The sequence below is a fragment of the Herpailurus yagouaroundi genome, unplaced genomic scaffold (genome assembly GCF_014898765.1).
Source record: "Herpailurus yagouaroundi ecotype Mexico unplaced genomic scaffold, PumYag 159, whole genome shotgun sequence".
Lineage (NCBI taxonomy): Eukaryota > Metazoa > Chordata > Mammalia > Carnivora > Felidae > Herpailurus > Herpailurus yagouaroundi.
Window position 1 is genome coordinate 80,055,140 of NW_024412400.1, and position 14,493 is coordinate 80,069,632.

Sequence of the window (14,493 nt, forward strand, 5' to 3'; positions counted from 1 at the left end):
TGGAACACAGCCATCCATGTTTTACCAGACCTTTCCGAGATCCTGATGACCTCTATAAATTTCGAGAACCATCAGGACGAAGGGTTGTAGGACTAGTAGGTAGCCTATGAAAATCTTAGCACAGTGGTTTGGTGCATGGTGGGAGTCTAAAAAGCAGAGTACTCTAAATATATAGTGTACTTCACTGCTTTTGTAGTCTGAATATGTCTGGAAGCTAGATTAGACAGCTACTCTTCCAACTTGAAGTCTGTTATTTCTAAGGCAAATAGGGGCCAGAGGAACCATCAGAACAATGAATCAAGGTGTATCAGAACAATCAAATCCAAGCCACCATCCTTCTTCTGTGCAGTTTAGATTTTTTTTTTTTTGAAGGCTTAAATCATGGTATTTTGGTTCTACCCAAAAGCAACTCATTGAGTGACAGAAACTCCTGCCCTGCTGCTAAGTGTTGAGCAACTGAAATGCAAGGAAAAGCTACTTATTCATGAATATTACTTATTATTGTTATCTAAAATATTATTTTTAAAAGAAAAAAGCCAAACAGATTTTTTTTAAATGGAAGTTTCCTATTCCTAATAGAATTTCTTGCAAAGTATTTTTAAAAATTTCCATACCATGAAGCCACAGAGCTTTTAGATTTATGTCTGCACCTCAGACCTTAGAGATTAGGTGCTCTCTTCCAAAAACATGACATTGGTATGCTCTTCTCATTGGGCAATGATGTTGAACTTTCTTGATATGCTCACCCCTCATCACTTCCTGCCTGGATTGTATATAGATTTTGATATCGGAGGTTTCTTATTCCCCTTTCTCCTAATCTGCCCTGCATGTGCTTTTAGATTAGTCTTTAGTAAATCATACTGCAACCAAATGTTTTCTTGTCAGAAATGCTTGATGGCTCCCCACCGCAAGCATGATAAAATTTGAACTACTTACTAGATGTGCAGCACACTTAAAGAAAAAATTCTTTTTGTCACTGCACTTAGTTTTATTGTTCACTAGTATTCTTTTACATCCCTATATTTATGCTGTATTATGACTCGCTCCTTATTCTCTAGGCCCTAGATGTTTTAAGCTATGCCTTTGTTCCCCTGTCTTTCTGCCAAGAGTGGACTCGTTGGTCACTGTGAACTGCTGTTCAGGGGCAGTTTAAATGTTCTGGTAAAAGCCTTCCTTGTTGCTCTACCTGGGCATAAGTTTTCCTTTTTCTTAGCTTCCAGAAGAGTTCGTTTCTCCATCTTAAAAAATTGTATCTTCTTTTTCCTTTATCTGTGGGTACATTTTTTCCGCCTCTGCTTGATGAAAACTTTACTGAGGGTAAGTACCAAGTCTTACCCACCTCAGCAATTCACCACCCCGAACACCTTCCCTGTTCAAGCTAAACATATCCAACTCCTCCTCCTGTAGGCTAGCTTTTATTTCACTTCTAAGTATCAACTCCTGTCCTCATTCTTCTCAAAATTAAGGCTACCAATTTAACTGAAGGGAACTGTAATAGGGAATAATTGCCATTGAGACAAAACAATGATGCGTCAAGGCCAATTAAAAAGCAGTAAAATGCTAGCAAATATACGTTTTTTAAGAGTCCTACAAAATTGCGTCTATGTTAATTTCATGTGTGCATTTCCTTTCTGTAGGTGATTTTCTTCCACCCCCACCTCCACCTCTAGATGATCCTGGTGCTCTTCCGTCTGGCTCTGGAAACTTCCCTCCTCCACCACCCCTTGATGAAGGTGCTTTCAGGGCACAGGTAAGATCTGTGGTGGAAGTCATGTTAATAAGCCATGCTAGGAAGCTCATGAATTCACTGATTGTTTCTGTGGTGGATAAACATTTATCCAGAGCCTAAAGAGAGCTTTACAACTCACAAAGAGCTAAGGTACTTTAATGCAACACGCCCCACTGAAGCTTTGCAGAGTTCTGCTGGCTTGCATTCTGAAGCCCTAGAAATCCTTTCACCTACTAATTTTGTTCTGAAACTGAAAGCCATTTTTTAGGAATGCCATTTGAGAATTCCACGTTTCCTTGTTATCCCAGGGACCAACTGTGCTTTTTTATTGCCTCCTTTCTCTATCCACAAACATTGCATTCTGCGTGGGTAAGAGTGATATTTTAAGGCTCTGGTTGGTCACTGTGGGTCCTAATTGGCCAGCAACATCTTTCTAGCAAAAGCTCCAGCAAACCTTCTTGGGATATTCTTTTCTGAGCGGGGTCAAGTGGGGTTAGGGATGCACATTATAGGATGTATCGATCTTATACAAGTGCTGTGCTCCAGGGAGTGATGATTGCACGCAGCCCACGGCTGGAATCAGAAGCAACAGTGGAAGGACTTCTCAGCCTGTAACCTTGTAGAGGCACGGGTGACCAGATGCCACCATGTAGGCAGCTAACTGCTGTTCATATCAGGAGAGAAAACTAAATAGCAATGTTATAGAATCATGGTTGTCTTTTAGGGGTGATGATGCTATTGTAGATACATAGAAGGAAAAATATATATCCAAAATATTTGGGGAGGAAATTAATGGTGTCTGGTAGTTGCTTCAAAATAAGAAGAATAGGGAGCTAATGAGCGAGAAAATAGGTGAAAGAAAGATTAGTGATGAGTTGGTAATTGTTGAGTGTGTGGAGGGAGGTTGATTCTATCTGTATTTGGTCTACCTTTACATATGTTTACAATTTCCCACAGTAAGCTTTTAAAAAAATTTTTTAATGTTTGTTTATTTTTGGAGAGAGAGAGAGAGAGAGAGAGAGAGCGCGCGCGAGTGGGGGAAGGGCGAGAGAGAGAGGGAGACACTGAATCTGAAGCAGGCTCCAGGCTGTCAGCACAGAGCCTGACGTGTGTCAAACCCACAAACTCTGAGATCATGACCTGAGCCAAAGTCAGATGCTCAACTGATTGAGCCACCCAGGCTCCCCTCATAGTAAGTTTTAAAGAAGAAAAGCCATGGGAAATCACTGCTTAAATGGTTCAGTCCATTGTCTGGCTTTCTTTCGCCTAAATTTCAGGTTGGGAGAGACAAAGGAAGAAGTGATTCATTCATTCAGCCAATATTCCGTGTGCCTGTGTGCGTACCTTTTATAACATGAGAATTCCGTAGTGAAAAACACAGACAGGATTCTACCCGCATGAAACTGCCATGTTAGTAAAACTGGTGGATGTAAACAAAATAGGTACATTGATTACGAAGAACATTAGAATGAAATCAGGGCTGTGGGTTGGAGGAAACGGTGATCCAGCGGCCTTGCTGAGAAGGGGACATCTGAGCAACGATTTGGAGTGGGGAGAAGGGAGTAAACCATGTGAGTTTCTTGGGAGTATATTTTCATATGTTAGAACTTAAGTAATAGAAGAAGCTTTTTGTACTATTGAGAAGTTAAAATTAGTGAGTTCCAGTTATAACCAGTGGCCTCCAAGTCCGTTTGGAACCTAGATTTTTCAAAATCCATTAAAAATTTTATGTATTAGATATATATATCATGGGTTTCCTACAAAAATCTTGATTTTCCTATAAAATCTTGCTGATAAAATGTTGTAAGCTAATAAAATCAAAGCTCAAATGCCACTAATGGATGGGAATCCTACAAAGTTTATATTTATTTTATGCAACAGATAGGTCCCTTGGCAAATAGAAATAATATGATCAATTTTCCTTATTTTTAGTCATCTTTTATTAACAACGAAAAAAAAAAAAAACCTCTTAAATTTGTCTTGTATATACCTTTGCTCTTATTTGGTCCAGGGCTATTCTTTGCATATTGTTGAATTGTGTAATTAAAAATTTCACTTAGTCTATTTGCTCTCTTGGAACGTTATAGAAGCTATTTTGTTGCATTTTAAATCTTCAGTTCTTAAAAGCTTGTTTGACCTTGTGACAGAAGACTTGTGTTTGTTCATTGAACAGCTTATTCTAGTTATGTGATTCTCAACAGGTCACGCTGAGTCCGATTTTTCTCATAATTAAAAGGAAGGTAACTGTCTACTACCTCTAGTAACCAAATGAAATACAGATGGATTTGAAATTGGCAAGCTATAATGGCTGTCCAGATATTTTGATATAACTATCACTATATAAAAATAACAACAGTGGTAATGATAAGACTTTGCCAAAAGGTTTAATGAAGAAGAATTCAAACATGGGCTTTCATAAAAATTACAAAAACTCTTCTCCTATATGGACCTTTCCTGATAAATGTACCAAAACCATGACTTTGTTTTTTATAAGGAAGGAAATAAACAAAATGCCGGTTGCCATGTTGGCTTATGTTCTTTGCAAAACAGAAGGAAGGATAAAAAATAAAATTGAATTTGCCAAATGGGAAAGGACACATCTGGTAGGAGAGGCGTGTTATTCTTGAAGATATGGAAGATTGTTGGCAAGTTCAAAAGCACAAGGGTATGCCTGTCCCTTGTGTGCGAATGATAGCGACTTGGCCCTGGTCTGGCCATAGTTGCACCACCTTGGAATATGAACTGTATAATAGAGCCCAAAGTAAGGTAATCGCTGGAGAAAATTTTGCACTTTTTCCTCTCGGCCCTGGTGAAACTTCAGGTTGCCAAGTCCAAATTATAGCTGGTGAATGTGTTTTTATGTAGAAGTCTGTTTATGCTTCTAGCCAGATTTTCAGGTCAGAGTCAAAATAATGTCTACTAAGTACGACTATAGAATTTTAAGATTGTCAGAGCGGAAAAGGACCTCAGAGATCATTTAGTCCAACCCTGGCGCCAGCCATTAGTTACAGCCTCTTCAGGGACTCGCTAAATGGATTAGTTCCCTGTGTCTGCAGATGGAGAAACTGAGTCTCATGAAGGTATGGATCTCATCATCCATACCTCATTTTGAGAAACCTTGACTTCTGGATTTGTCCTTCCTGTTGTACCAGATGGCCTTGCACATGGCTTTGCTTTAGTCTTCCATCAGCCTGTAAGTCTCTGAGGTTCAGATGATGGGATTATATGGTTTTATTTTGAAGGACTAGGCGTTGCTGGAGTTTTGCTTGGTGTCCTGTAGTTTTTTACCTGCTACACACTTTTTACGTATTTTTTTGCAAAAGGCAAATACTTCAATTCAAAACTTCTTGTTCTGAGAATTCTTTTTTTTTTTTTTAAGAGAAAAAAATGAATCTTGAAAAACAAATGAGGGCTTTATCTTTTGTTTTCTGTCAAGATCAGTTTGACCTCAGGACCTGTGAGATTTGGAGTGACCATTTCACTCATTCATTTATTCTTCATTCATTCAAGACAAATTGAGTAGCTTCTGTAAGTAAAGCATATATACTAGGGATTGTAGCCTTAGAACTTGGTGTCATGGGTCCAGTTCCTGACTCTCGACCTTAGGACCGTGTAGTGTTGTTCTAATCTGATGCTGCAGTTGTTAATTTCTTCCTATTTCAGCCAGCTAATGGGCAGGCCTATAGCATTGCTTAGAGTAGTTTCACAGGTGGAGAATGTCTCATAGAATTTCAGGTTTACAAGGGAATTAGAGATCATACTTCCAGTCTCTCTCTTTTGTTTGGATCCCCCAATTTTTTTTTTTTCTAGTTTAACAAGATATTTATGGGTGACTATTGCAGGTGAGATGATGTTGACGGATAAGGAGATGGTTCCCGGATAGCACCTCTGAATCAAATCACAATAGTACCTCTGAATCACAAACACAGCTTTTAAGCTACAGTGTTCCATAGTAAATTATTTCTTAGTCATCATGCTCTGATCAGAAGGACAAGCTAAGTGCTATGTTGTGGTAGAGGGTGGGAGAAATAAATTAACTAACTGGAGATCTATGAGAAGACTTCTTGGAGACAGTGTGAACTGAACTGAACTTTGATGGCTGATGTAGGACCTTAATTTTCAGGTGGGGTGAATAGATCTATCTTTTAGCAATAAACTAACAAATGTAAGAGTATTGAAGGAGAGCACGAAGTAGTGTGGTAGGCCTGCATTGCCAGCTGTGGAATCTGCCCTTTATTCTGAAATCATTGTCAGTTTACTGCAGGTGTTTGTTAATATTTTAAAGATAAGGGTGACATCTCCAGATCTGTTGTTGGATGCCATGTGGTATTTTTTACACACCATCAGGCATAACCTGTTGCACTTGTGGGAAACCCCATGCAGACAGCTCTGGCACACTTCCTAGAAGTCCTCAGGGACTTGTCCTGATGGCTTCTAAGTTCAGGTGCCCGATATTTAACATCCACTTTTTGTGAGATCTCTGCTTGACTTTTCTTCATGACCTCCAGTTGATATCTCCTCATTGCCTCTCTCTTTGTGACCCAGTCCCGTGGTTTGCTTTAACTTGCCCACTCTCCAGAGGTCTATATACTCCTTGTTTTCATCTTCCTTTTTCTGCTCATCCCAGTGGGATGGCCACAGCCACATTTGCTGCTGTCAACACAGTCCCTCCACCTTAGACAACAGACCATGATGCCTGTTGTCGGTTGCTCCTTAATGTTAAAAACTCCTTTCTCTTATGGAACGGAAATTTGTGTCTGTATGATTTCTTTCTTTCTTTTTTTTTTTTTAATGTTTATTTATTTTTGAGACAGAGAGAGACAGAGCATGAACGGGGGAGGGGCAGAGAGAGGGAGACACAGAATCGGAAGCAGGCTCCAGGCTCTGAGCCATCAGCCCAGAGCCCAACGCGGGGCTCGAACCCACGGACCGTGAGATCATGGCCTGAGCCGAAGTCAGACACTTAACTGACTGAGCCACCCAGGCGCCCCACCTTTCCTTTTTTTTTAAGTTTTATTTTAATGTTTGTTTATTTTTAGGGAGGGAGAGAGAGAGAGAGAGACAGAGTGAGAGTGGGGGAGGGCCAGAGAGAGAGGGAGACACAGAACCCGAAGCAGGCTCCAGGCTTTGAGCTGTCAGTACAGAGCCCAGTGCAGGCTTCAAACTCATGAACCGGGAGATCATGACCTGAGCTGAAGTCGGACGCTTAACAAACTGAGCCACCCAGGTGCCCCCATGATTTCTTTCCAGTGATTTTCGTCTTACCATCTTAGAACACAGTGCCCATGCAAAGGAACAATCAGGCCAGGGGAGGGATAGGTGATGTCTGCCCCAAGAAGTTGATCATGAGAGCTGCTGAAAGAAGTGACTTTTCCGGAGGCCTGTGTGAAAACAGTGTAATGTGAACTATGCACCGAACTTGGGGAAATGCCCAGAGTTAATTGAAAAGAGAAGGGAGAAAGGAAACCTTTGAAATTATTTATGGTCTTGTCTTAGTCAGTCTTTCAAAGTTTGCAAGCCAACTCATTTCTGTTCTTCTGAAAACATTTTCAAAGCTCCTTTATGCACATGGCAAACGATAGATTATAGTCAGTTATCCACGTACGTCAATAATAATTTTAGAATCTACCATAGTTTTAGCAGAGCCAGCACTGGAAGCTGTGTCTTGCGACTCGTAGTCTAGTACAGTCATGGTCACAGGTATGGAATGATGGATTTTTACCTGTAGACATGAAGGACTCAGGCCCACAGCCGTGGCCACGTTCTTTTCTGCACTCGCAGAAACAGGCGGCAAGACTTGCTTCATATGGCTTTGATGTACTCCATTGTAGAGGCCATTCCTTCCACGGCCTGATAGTGGGCTGAGGAAGGAGGAGGCTGGGTAAAAAAGGAGATCCAAGTTATAAAGGCTAAAATGAGTAGAGGCAATGTGCAGTCTTGCCTGAAGAAAACCGAAATGATCAGCAGCTCTAATCCACTCTGAAGTGCTTGTCCTTTCTGCACGGTGAGAACGCGAGAGTCTCTTGATCTACGAAAACATACCAAAGGAGTGATTGAGATGCCTGTTTCTTCGTGGCCCTTTACCTTATTCCCTGGGCCTTGGGTTAGCAAGCCCTGGTTGGTTTGTAGGGTTGCTTGTGACCCTGGCGACAGCAGTGGCGATAGCAGCAGCAGGTTGCTTCATGGTTATCTCCTCCTTTTATGGTTGCAGTGGTAGGTCAGTGCGTGTTTAGTAGGGCTGGTGGGCTCCTAGGCATGTGGATGGCTTTGGTCAATATGACTTTCTAGAAGTGAATTTCAAAGGTTTCCTGTTTGCTTTTCTCTCTGAATCATCATGTGATTGGAAGTTCAGACGAGAAAAGAGCAAGATTTTCGGTGTCTAGACTTCTAAGAGCTTCTTGGAAATTAGCAGGCCTAGAGCCCCTAGGGGGTAGCGCAATATTTCATGTAGCAGTTTGAAACTTTTTGCATGGAATGCCATGGTGTTCTCCTCCATATTTTTAAAGGACCTATTGAAAGAGGTAAACCTTTTTCTGGGGATCAGGGGTAGAGTATGTGTCCACACACTCACTCCTTCACACTCGTCAATCCCGTTACCCCTGCCAACTGCTACCTTGATGCGACCTAGGGCACACATATGCTTCCTGCAGGGAAGAACTGGCCAATTGCTGGGTAAGAAAAGTCTGGTGGAGAAACTGGTTGTGGTCAGTAAGGCCATAGGTCAGGATGACCAATGAGGCTAGGTTTCCTTTAGCTCTTGAGTTTCTTCAGAGGCAGCAATTTACAATATTTGCCTATTTCAGAAAATTTTCTTTGCCTAGAGGTATGTAAAATTGGAGTTGGTTCTTTCTGAGTCAGTGGAAGTTTTTTTTTTTTTTCTCATTTTGTCGCTGTCACCAAGAATCTCAGTGATTTCTTCAAAGCTGTAGTATGCTTACTTATTTTTTTAATATGTTTTGTCTCATAATGAAAATAAATCAAACAGTGCAGCTCAGCTGTTTTCAGTAATGTTTCTCTATCACGGAAAAATCATGATCTGAACATATACCCCGTGCCCAGTGTCTACACCAGGTGAGGTTTGAGCATTTTTCTTCCTGATGCATCGAAAAGCTTATTAAGGCAATTTGGAGACTATGCTGTAATATTTTAAACTGTGTAACTTAAACTCTTTTGAAAGGACCCCTTCTCATGTTAAATTGTATCACCTCATTACTAATATGCTGTAACTTTTTTTCGAGAGAGAGAGCATGAGATTGTGAGCAGGGGAGGGGCAGGAGAGAGGGTTAGAGAGAGAGCATGAGAGTGTGAGCAGGGGAGGGGCAGAGAGAGAGGGGGGACAGAGGATCCCAAGCAGGCTCCATGCCATCAGCACAGAGCACGATGCAGGGCTTGAATTCATGAACTGTGAGATCATGCCCTGAGCCATTGGACACTTAACCGACTGAGCCACCCAGGCACCTCATAAACTAACTTTTACTTGTTTATTGCAGTGTGTCTTACTTGATATTTCTTTTTCTTGAATTTATCATTCTGATTCCTCCTGTTCTTTTTTTATCTCTGCCACAGTAAGGTTTTTTTTTTTTTGGTTTTTTTTTTTTTTTTTTGGAAAGGCTACATGGATGATCCGGCTCCTGAGTTTTTATATATCTGAAAATGACTTATTTTTGCCTTTATATTTACGTAATGCTTTGGCGGCAGGTAGAATTCTAGGATCAAATTTCCTTTTTCAGTATTCAATGAAGATGTCTGTATTCTTATTTTAGTATCATTTAGTGTTACGGATGAGAAATCTGATTGCAGTGTGATTCTTTTTCCAGTTTATTATCTTTTGTTTGTTGGATCTGCAAGCCTTATTTGGGGGAGTCTGTGGTTTCACGGCACTGCACCCGGATACAGGTCCCTACCCTCACCCCAGTGTTTCCACTCAGCAGTCAGTGTATCTGTCTGATCTTTCTTATTTAGCTAAGGTGGGGGACTTTCTTGTGTTATTAAGACAAAGCAGTTTAACTTTTCGTTTGCCTTTTTTGTCCTTACAGGACCTCTATTTTATGATGCTGGATTTCTTCTCCATTCTTTGTATTAGGATTCTTTTCCAGTAGTTTTGCCAATGGGAGAACCCCTATTGCTTTCCTTTACTTTTTAACTTTTTTGTGGTGGTAGTCTGCTCTTCTAAATTTTTTTTTTTTTTAACGTTTATTTATTTTTGAGACAGAGAGAGACAGAGCATGAACGGGGGAGGGTCAGAGAGAGAGGGAGACACAGAATCCGAAACAGGCTCCAGGCTCTGAGCTGTCAGCACAGAGCCCGACGAGGGGCTCGAGCTCACAGACCGCGAGATCATGACCTGGGCCGAAGTCGTATGCCTAACCGACTGAGCCACCTAGGCGCCCTGGTAGTCTGCTCTTCTAAACGCTACATCCACCTGCATTTAGGGGAGGGAATGTGGTAGGGGACTGTGGCTCTGGGTTTGCCGTGCTGGTTGACGTAGATAACTTGTATCTTGGTTCCAGGTCAGGAATATATCGACCTTTAATAAGCATGGTGACCACAGAGTGGGGCTCTGCACCTGGTCTCCATTTTATGTGTGTAATTAGGGGAGGCGGGCGAACGAAAGGGTTCCCGTTAGATGCACAGCCCGAGAGGAGACCAGTGAGCTTTACTGCCGTCCTTGAGGCGACTTCTTAGCTGTGGGGATCCACAGGCAGGTAGCAAAGCCCCGATTGCAAGGTCCTGTATATGCCAAGTAAGAGCAGAAGCAGGTTGCGGGATGGTCTCTGGTTGAGTTCTCTAGGCTTCTGAGTTTCCTCCCTCACTCTTTCCCCCATCCATGCTTCTCAATGAGTATTTCACCAGGAGTGTCAGGGAATGTGGCAAAGAACTTTTTATTAGAAAGGATGAACTCATTAAGTGATTTTACTGCTGTTATGACATTCTATACTCCAAACATCATTTCCCAAGAGGCTCCCCCACCCCCTCACCCTTCTTGTTGTGACAGCTCAAAGTCAGCTATGAAAGTCAGGTAATGCTACCTTTTGTTTTTTATCTCAAGCTCACTCTCCTGCCCTCCAGGGCTTCACCACAGAAAAGCCCTCCTTGATTGCATCATCGAAGCCAAGTCAAGCTTCAGGGATAACATAGTATGATGGCTAACACTGTGTGCGCTGGATCCAGATACCCAGCCCCTCACCTCACCCACTAGCTGTATGCCTATGGCCATGTTATTTAACCTTCCCATGCCTCAGTTTGCTCTTCTGTAAACTGGAATCTACCTCTTTGGGTTGCTGTGAGATGCGTATAGACAATATTGTATGTGCCTGACATATCCCAGCACTTAGTGTTTACTGTTGATGTCATCACTATTGGGCAATTCAGGGCTAGCTGGCCTCTGTGCTGAGTTCCAGAACAGTTGTCGCTGTCTTTGGTTTGCCCCGTGCCTCCCCAGGGATCACCAGAAATCCCATTCCTTGCTCCTAAATGCGTGAGGATTTTGAGTCTTTCGCTAAAGAGATACTTTCACAAACTCCCTCTGTAAAACATTCGATGAACTAATTTGATGATTTGATGAACTAATCTTTTCTTATAGTTCTAAAATTCACTGCTTTGGTAATAAAATATCACCTCTTTATAACTTCACAGTAATTTACAAATTGCAAAATACTTTATATGATCTTACCTGATCTTCACATATAAAAAAAAAAGGGACCAATATATTTTAACCATTTAAAATATATTTTAATGTCCCAACAAGTTGAGACAACTTTTTTAGATCTCACAAGTATCCTGGAAGCAGTGATTTAGTTTTAAATGAACAAAAACAAAAACAAAATGTATTTTGGGGACTTTTAAGCCTCTTGGCTTAGTATCAATTCCCTTACAAATGAGAGAAGGCAGATCATTTTGAATTCTCTAAAAGCAGCCAAAGTCATCAACAATATGTGTTCATGGCTGGTGGCCAGGGGCCATGGAGATTGCTTTCCATGTCGTTCTTTAGTGGAAATAAGCACACTTCCATCCTGGCCTTCGGCATCTTCTCTGACAATCCCCTCACAGATTGTATGTACCATGTACTTCTTATCCATGGATTTGGTAGGAGGCTCTGTTGGGCTCACAAATCCTTTAGTTCCATTGTATTTACATAATCCACTCAACACAGGCACAGAACAACTTGATCTGAAAGAAAGGGTAAAAGAGGGAATGGAAGATGCCAAGACCAAAAACCTAGGGCATTAACTCAGATTTTATTTGTGAAACTCCCAATGTTTTGGGGAGGTTTTCTGTGCATAACTGATTTTGCTTGATCCATTCAAAAGTCAGGTATTTATGCCCCCCCCCCCGCCCCAGATAACTTACAGTATAATATTGCATGCAATACATATGCTAGTCCTTGAGGGGTTACACTATTCTTATCATCATTTTATCATTAGCTTTTGTGAGTGTGACCTGTCCAAGGCCTGCAAATTCCATAAATTCCAAACTTGACTTGGAGTGTTTTTTGTTTTGTTTTTAAATAACAGATTTTCATACACTTGATCTCACTTGAGCCTTTAAATAACTTCTGAAAAGGGAAAGGTAGGGATAATCCCCATCTTGTGTAAGTGAAGATGCTGAAGCTCAGGGAGGCAAAGTAATAGTCCCAGTTTCCATGGTATTAAGTGTCCCCGGCAGGGATCAGACCCTGAGTCCTGTCAGTCCATTCCTGTCTCTCTCTTGCCATCCCTGCTTTGTTGTTACTTTTCCTTTATATTCTTTTTCGATGAAGGGCACAAAACACCAATTGCCATTTTCTCTCTAAGTACTCACTATTTGGAAGCTCTTCCTCTTGTCAGTTCTGTTGTAGATTTCTCTGTGGCACTATTGTCTTCAGACTCTTTTTTTTTTTTTTCCCCTCTCCAATTGCATGTATCTTTATGTATTGAAAGAGTGTACTTTGGCATTAAAAGGTGGGAAATATGTTTATAAGCCGGTAAAATGGAATTCTTTCCTTAGTTTTGTGTTTGTTTTTATATTTATTTCACCAATAAACTTCAGTAAAGATAACGATTTTTATTATGAGGGAAAACAAGTAAAATTGGTGATACCTGGTAGATACACTGTTTTTAGGGAAGTTTTTTAAAAGGTGGAATGGGGAGTAATGCAAGACAGGAGGATTCATATGATAAAAAAAAGATGATTTTGCTGTTATTTTTAGAAGTAAAGGATTTGGCTAATGAGACACTCCCCTCAACGAGGGAGAGAGAGAGGGAAGGTACTCAGATTCATTCCTTTCCCCATAAGTTGTATTATTCCTTTCAGTGCTTCAAACAGCCTACGTCTGTCCTACAACCACTTTTGTTTTGAACTGTACAGGATGTGATTTGGGGAAGACCATCCCTAAGAGCCAAATCTCCGTTTCTTCAGCCATAAACTAGTATCATGCTTTCTATCTTCTGTTATCGTTGTTGTTGTTTTCTAATGATCAGATAAAAACAACCCATTTGATAGCACTTTCTAAAACAGTAAGGATTTACCTTAAAAGTGTTCATTTTTGATAATATTATTTCAACATCCTTGAGCTTTAATTCTTTCTATTACAATGTATATCGCCCCACAGTGAATTACTGCATGGCCTTTCAACGTTGTATTTGATTGCATGGCGAATATTGAAAAGAGAATGGCCGACTATCCCCTGATCAGATATGTACTGATCCAAGCCCCAGCTGACTACAGCCTGTGCACTTCAAAGTCAGGGCTGTGACTTAGAAAGATCTGTCTCAGAACTTCACATAGTACCTGGCCAGCTCAGGCTTAGGTTTTCCATGAAGAGATGATCAAACAAGTGAATAAAGGACATGGCAGCCAGTAGAGTATTTCACAGTACACATTCAGGAGACTTCATCATTTTTATTATCATTTTACATCAAGCCATTTTGAAAGTTGAAATGTACCTAGAGGATTGTTTTCATTTCCTTTTCGCTCGTTGAAAGTCATACAGTGTCACTTTAGTAATTCTTTCTTGACCCAGCGTGGATAGAAACCAGTTTCAGGCCATGGCCACTATAGAGAAGTTTTTTTGTACAGTTACAGATTCATTAAGTAAGAGTCTCTCCTCTCCTTGCTTTCCTGCCTGCCATGTTTCTCTCTATAAACCGGGACTTAAGCCATGGTCTTAGCATCCACAGAAGTCATTTCCACTCAACTGAAATGGCTCCTGTACACTTTTGTCACTACCTCTGATTCCCTAGTGACTGTTCTTTTTCTGACACCTACCTCTTTCAGGCAGGTAACACTTGACGACTTGAACCTCCTCACTTCTTCCTTCAGTTTTCACTCTACAGAACTTCCTTAGTTCCCCTGCTGTATCTGTGACTATTCCTTTTCTCTCTTTGGTACCAGCCTGCCCCCCACCCCCATCCTAAATTGAGTTGCCCACTCAGTGCTCTCCCTTTTAACCTTCTGCTATCAGTAGAAATCATAACTCTAATAGAGTCATCTTTGATCTCTGCTTATTTAATGACGTGAACTGCTGATGACTCTCTCCCTTAGACAACTCTCATGCCATTTATCCTAGAGCCTTCCCACACGGAAGGTCTTTTGTCTCTTCACATTCAGTATGTCCCAGAGCTACTCATCGCTTTATCCCAAGGCTGCCACTCTGTTAGAAGCTCCACCATATTTTCTTATTTTTTTAAATATAATTTATTGTCAAGTTAGATAACATACAAAGTATACAGTGTGCTCTTGACTTCAGGAGTAGATTCCCATGATTCTTCACTTACATCCAACAC

At 41.0% G+C, this 14,493-nt stretch overlaps 1 protein-coding gene across 4 annotated transcripts in view; it reads left to right on the forward strand.

Annotated features, from left to right (window-relative positions):
* LPP (LIM domain containing preferred translocation partner in lipoma) overlaps positions 1–14,493 on the forward strand; it is a 692,086-nt gene that overhangs the window by 307,693 nt on the left and 369,900 nt on the right. For all 4 annotated transcript variants that reach the window (XM_040481153.1, XM_040481156.1, XM_040481155.1 and 1 more), the window contains one exon: positions 1,638–1,750. In XM_040481153.1, coding sequence (XP_040337087.1) covers positions 1,638–1,750 — 113 coding nt within the window. The remainder of the gene's footprint in view (positions 1–1,637; positions 1,751–14,493) is intronic.